This window comes from Mus pahari, chromosome 1 (genome assembly GCF_900095145.1).
Source record: "Mus pahari chromosome 1, PAHARI_EIJ_v1.1, whole genome shotgun sequence".
Lineage (NCBI taxonomy): Eukaryota > Metazoa > Chordata > Mammalia > Rodentia > Muridae > Mus > Mus pahari.
The window spans coordinates 89,516,366-89,522,707 of NC_034590.1; the positions used below are offsets into that span (position 1 = coordinate 89,516,366).

The 6,342-nt window shown below is 44.3% G+C and overlaps 1 protein-coding gene across 4 annotated transcripts in view; it reads right to left on the reverse strand.

Moving 5' to 3' along the window:
- Positions 1–229: 229 nt before the first annotated feature.
- Dcun1d3 (defective in cullin neddylation 1 domain containing 3) overlaps positions 230–6,342 on the reverse strand; it is a 38,519-nt gene continuing 32,406 nt past the window's right edge. For 3 of the 4 annotated variants that reach the window (XM_029547542.1, XM_029547526.1, XM_021210064.2), the window contains exons 2-3: positions 2,679–3,214; positions 230–844 (exon numbers count right to left, since the gene is read on the reverse strand). In XM_029547542.1, the coding sequence (XP_029403402.1) occupies positions 361–844; positions 2,679–3,109 (915 nt within the window). In that variant the 5' untranslated portion in view covers positions 3,110–3,214 and the 3' untranslated portion in view covers positions 230–360. Of the gene's footprint in view, positions 845–2,678; positions 3,215–5,901; positions 5,920–6,342 lie in introns of those variants that run through there. The other variant, XM_029547560.1, reaches the window with a different exon arrangement.

The following is a 6,342-nucleotide window of genomic DNA, read 5'->3' on the forward strand; positions in this document are numbered from 1 at the left end:
AAACTGAGGTCTGGTACTGCATCATTTTGTAATGTTAATTCAACCTAACAACCCGCTCCCAACCCGGGCCTACACCCTCCCCCACAAAAACAAAACAAATCTAATCAAGTTGTGCAAGAAATGGCAGGCTTATTCTATCTGAAGGCTTCAAAAAAAGGGATACAACATGTAGCCAGGTTCAAATATTTTGGGGGATTTCCCACCCCCCAAAAANCATTTTAGAGCCCTTTCAAATACAAGGCAGAGAAAGGTGTAGAGTAGAAAATATCCGGATCTTCAGTAATTTCCAGAAAGGTCCAATTCCTCATTTGGCTGCAGGGCAGCAGGCAGATCCTCAGTGCTGCTCCTGGAACAGAGCAGCTAAGTCTGCTCTTCTGGACACAAGCCCTCTTGCCCTGAGCTGAGTGCACCTCTCCCTTCCACTTCTCTTTTCCTTCTCTCCATTTCCCACTCCACAAAGGTATCAAAGAGACTCGGCCAAGCCTCATCTTCACTGTAGTTGCTGAGGTCGGGACCAATCACCTGAGTGAAGTTAAGAAACATGTTCCAAGTGTCCCGGGAGATGCCCTTGATTCCCGAAGGGTTCTCTGTTAGGAAATTTAGCCACTGGTCCAATACTGGAGGATTGTTCTGTGTAAATACTAGTTTCCACAGGGCAATGGCTATTTCACGATGCAGTGACCGCTGCCCTTCTTCAGAGTCCAGACCAAACTGAAATGTAAACCGGTAGAGATCCTTGAATTTATCTTCTTGTTTGGCTTCTGTTAAGAGGCTAGGGAACCGTGCACAGATCCCATCAATGCTGTCTGCACTTATTGCTTTACAGCCATCAAAAAACTCCTTCCTGCGACAGGTAGGAAAAGGTATCATTAATAAATAAAAGTGATTCAGTATATGATGAGGCAAGACAGCACAGTTAACAGCAGCTAATCCTCCCAACCTGCAGCCCTCAAAAGGCAGAGACAGGATCTCCAGTTCTAGGCCAGCCTTGTCTACTAAGGCCAGCTAAGGCTGTACCTGTATTCTTGAGACCTTGCCTCAAGAATAGTCAGGTGGGTGGGTAGTTAGATGGGTAGCTAGCTAGATAGGGCCCAGCTTAATTCCCCCAACCTACATGGCAACTCCTAACAGCCTATAAATCCAGTTCTAGGGGTATAACACACTTTTATTTTGCCTTTGAGGATACCAGGCATGCACATATGAAATATACAAAGTGGGCAAGATACCCATATACATAAAATAAAATAAAATGAAAAAAAAAAAAAACCAACAATAAATGTGCCTTTCGGGGCATGGCAAGATGGCTCAGCAGGTAAATATACTTGCCACCATGAATGATAACCTAATTTTGATCCCAAGAGCCCACATGGTAAAGAAAACCAAATCCCTCAAGTTATCTTCTGGCCCCTTCACATTTAAAGCATGACACATATGCACATATACATGCACATTAATATATTACATACTACTACCAAAACTGTAGTTAAATTTTTTTTACTGTTTTTGTTTCTGTTGTTTTATAAGATAGGATCTCATGATGTAGCCTATACTAACCTTGAATTCTCTCCCCCTGTGTCTCAGCCTCCTGGCGGTTGGGATTACAGACAGGTATCACCACACCCAGCTGCATATGTGTTTTTAACATGTATGCAGCACTTTGCAGTTTGTAACATACTAATTATCTCAGGGACTGTGGTGGTGAGGCATCTACTCTATTGAGCAGGTCATATATATTAGCTGGGTTTTAAAGTTCCTTCTGCCAGGCCAGGTATGATCGTTCACACCTTTAATCCCAACACTCAAGAGGCAGGCAGAACCTGGAGTTTGAGGCCACCTTGCTCTACATATCCAGTTCCAGGCCACTGGAGCTATATAGTGAGACCTTGTCTTAAAAAAATAAAGTCAGTTCTTATTCATAACCCTGTACTCTTTAAACCATGACCCTGACATATCCTTATACACAAACAACCCCAATATGGATACATAACTCTGACAAATTGTGCAACTGCTACTTGATAACTGGAGCCAGCTGTCCTGGCTACACACAGGCCTGGCTGAAGGAAACAAGCTGAGACTCCAAGAGTGGTAAGAGGTATATCCCAGAGACAGTTCCTCTGGACACCTTAGTGCCTGGCAGACTACAGGTAAACGACTAGACTGACATGTAAAAGAGAAAGAGACAAGTTCTGAGCCACTGTCAGTGGGGCCAAGCAGTAGCTTAGCAAAAGCGTTCACATTGCTTAGTCCTTATTTCATTTTAGGCAAAGGGTCAGTGCCCAGTAACTCAGACTGCCTCTTAGTGCTTTTATGAATACAAATGTGACCTATCAATCAGGCAGCATTTTATTCTGTGAGGAAAACAGAATAGCACATGTCAGACAAGGAAGCTTTACAGAGATACAAATCCCTGAGTCTTAAGAGAAATACACGTAGTAGCTCTGCTACAAGTTTCAGACACATGATAGAAAAATTAATTTCTTAGGGGAGTCTAGGGAGTTCTCTGGACTAGAACTACAACTCAGAACACTTAAGCTTAGAGAAAATAGCCAGAAAGAGGATGGGGCCACTTGCCCCAAACCTGCGAAGCCATCCCAGTTCTATCCTAGTTGGTACCACTTATCCAGTGTCACACTTTCCTCCTCTGCTCCCCTCCTGATGTGAAAGCATCTATGACTAACCTGGTGAATTTGCACATGGTAGCAGCCTGGAATTTCCAGGCCAAGAGCAGCACTCGAAATTCTGTAGGATCAACACATAGGTCATTGCAAAAGCGCTCCATGCCTTCCTCCAAAATTGCATCTTCCCGCTCATCCTTGTAGCGCCTGAATAGTTCTTCCAACCTCTGCAAAGAAGACTCCTCAGCATTGGTCTTGGACTCCCTCCCAGCATCTCCAGAAGAAGTTGGCAGCTGGCAGGCCTCGGTGGCAGCCTCTGCTTTCTTGGTCCCATTGACAAGAATATCCCCAGCTGGTTTGCCACAAGGTGGCACCTGTTCCTCACGATGACTAGCCCCCCGCCTGCTGTGTGACTTGTTGCTGGGGTCCCGGTCTCCATTCTTGCTGCCCAAGGTTGATGAAGGATTCTTGCACTTGGTGACACACTGGCCCATGGTGGTGGTACCCTGACCTCTAGAGTGGACCCCTCTGGATCAAATGCCCTCGCTGCCACTGGCCCATGTACTTCAACATGCCATCAGTTAGAGGAGCCAGACAACCTGGAAGGAAATTACAAAGTAGTTACCACTCTATTTCACTGAGCTAACAATGAGCCAGGGGAGAGAACCCTACCCCAGCTCACCATTACCTCTCCTGTAAGTCAGCTCTGTGGGATGCTTACCCTTGGATATGATGGCTAGGGGGCATATGGAGAACCAGCATAGCAAATTTCTTAAGGTAGCATAAGTTATAAGAGGCTCATTCATTTGCAGAACACAAAGTCTATACAGTTCTAACAGAATGTTCCAGAGGAAATCTATCTTGTCAACTTGTGCCTTCACATAAGAGTTATCTGGATCAGAATTAAGCCACAAGTTTACCATCTGGTTTTCTATACCTAATACCTACACATTCAGATTTCAACAAAGATTGCTACAATCTTTTACTCTCAGTACAACACAAGGAACACCTTGGAGGATAAATTACCTTGGCCTGGTAGCCATAGCAACTAATTGAGCAGAACAATACAGAGGTAGCTAAGTCTATGATAATGGTAATGGATGGAAGCAAGGAGAATTAAAGGCACCTCACCTCACCACCACCATTCCTCCCCACCCCCTTACAGATGCTGTAGTACATATGGAAAATTAACTGAAAGCAGGACTCCATGATGAAGCTTCCATCAAGTCCTCAGTAATAAGATGCTGTAGCTATTCTAGGGTTACTCATGCTCCTGAAAGTAACCCCTCACCTGTACTGTCAAGTTGGATTCTAGTAGAATAGAGATGAGGCCATATCCAAGCCACCTGTAATCTCAGAATGGTCTAACGGTGAAGTAAGAAGTGTCAAAACTCCAAGCAGGGGCCTAGACAAACAGCAAAGTGCAGTGTGCCTGGATCTCTGGATTCACAAAGGTGTACCGTCCTAGCTCCACCCTGCTCCACCCACCTATGTGGAGCCTGTACTCCAGGTACTTTCCCAACCTAGGCGTGTCTCTACACCCAATACAATCTCTAAGAGATAAATCTGCTGGATCAAAAGGCTACAGGGACACTGAGAAATATCTGTTGTAACTAAGTTTTCATATGAACTGCTAAAAATGTGTGAACAAAAGCAGAAGCAATTTTCAATACTGTCTACTTAGGACTTGTTATTAACCGTCAACTATTTTGTTATAATAGAAAATTCATTTATGATTTAATACTTGCAAACTTCTGCTGTTAGAACAATGGCAGCCACTGTCTGTTAGTATGTAGACTAGGAGCCAATATGTATCAAGGAAAGCAGACACTAGATAAAAAGCAGTGTCAGTCAGACATGGGCCTCTCACGTCTAAGGAGTCTTCATGATCCTTCAGGGTGCAAATTCAGAGCTCACTTTCACTTTGCCCTGGTAATAGGGCAAAGGGCAGTTGTTAAGAAAAGCTGAATAAACAAAAACAAATAAAAAGATAAACAGCTTCCACCGAACAGGTGCCTGGATAAACTGGAGTTATCTTCAAAGGGAATTCTCTCTAAAAGGAAGCAGAGAGTATAGTCATCTAAAAAGAACCACAATCATTCCGGTAGTTAGGCAGACTCCTATAAGGGTGTGTCCTATTCTCCACCCTCAGAAACAAAAAACATGTCTACACATGTCCTCAAAAGAAAGGCAGTTTCAATTTGCTTAAACCAAAACAAAACACACAAAGAAACTCTTAAAAGTGCTTTGGCTGTGAAAAGTGACAGACCCATGCATGGCTTCTCACAGGCTGTTATACTCTGAGCATGTAGTAAGCCATAAGTGAAACCTATTCAAATCTCAAAAGGCAAAGGGTTAATTCTTGGAGAAGAATTGTTCCAGCAGAATTATCTCCAAACAAGAAAGACTGTAGCATGTGGAGGGTCTGGTTTCCAGATTTGTGTTTCTAAAGGCTGAAAGAAACAAAAGGCCCAAACTTACACAACCCACAGACGGGCTCACAGACGGGCACCTCTTACTTCCCAGGCAGGCTGACTCACCAGTGTTTGCTGCTCAGATCCTGCTGCAGGAGGCCCAGCACCCGGGTGAGGGAAGAGGATTTCCTGCCCTGCATCTGACCCACCTACCCAGGCTGCTCACCCCACCCCCCACTGGACAGATGCTTCTGTACAGCAGCTCCCTCCAAAGCCTGGCGCCAAGGCCTGCAGGTAAGAGCAGAACAGATGGGGCTCCCATAGAGGCCCAAATCTCATTTACTCTGCTGTGCCTCCATGTAAAAGCATCTTTTGATGACCTGATACAGCGGAACCAGTTGAAACCTGAAGGCTTTTAACATGCTCAGCAGATGAGAAAGAGAGGAAAATCAATGTGGACAGATGATCAATCACACAGTGACAGAAGGTCAGCTTTCTCCCATCATGGCTCCTTTCTTTAAAAGGTTCCCATTCTGGTGGGGTTGAGCAGTGGTCTCAAGTCAGAAGCCAGTATGTTCTTCTCTGCTAGTGGGCACTGCTCCTTGGTTGCTTGTTGATTTCCCCTTCTGGCAGAGCCTTCAGTCTTTCAAAGTCTCACTAGCTGTTAGCTAACAACAGCAACCATCAATTACTGGGCATTTGATACAGGGCCAAACTCTATGCTAATTAAGCACTTTAAGAACACTAGCTCACGTGCCCTCCTCACCATAACCCCATTTAAAGACAGGAAAACTGAGGCTCTGCATGTAGTAAACTTATCCAACATCACAGAACAAACAGAACCTGGAATGTTTAATTCAAGAAACCATTACCTGTATAACTGAGCCCACATCTGTCAAAGCATCATGGGACAACATACTGAGGAATGGGCCCTGAGGTGAGGAACAGATACAGCAACCTCTGAATATCAGATCTTAACCATTAGCCACTACAAAGAACATCATACTGTCTGTGTGCACACACATATACACACTTACCAATAATAAATAATTTAAAAATTATAACAATAGGCCAGGCATAGTGATGCATGTGTTTAATCCCAGCACTTGGGAGGCAGAGATAGGCGGATCTCTGTGAGTTCAAGGCCAACTTGATCTACATAGTGAAACCCAGTCTCAAAACATAGAAAGCCTCATGCCAAGGATATAGATACAGAGACAAAATTTAGAGCTAAAAGGATGGACTATTCAGAGACTACCCCATCCGGGGATCCCTCCCATCATCAGCCACCAAACCCAGATACTAATGCACAT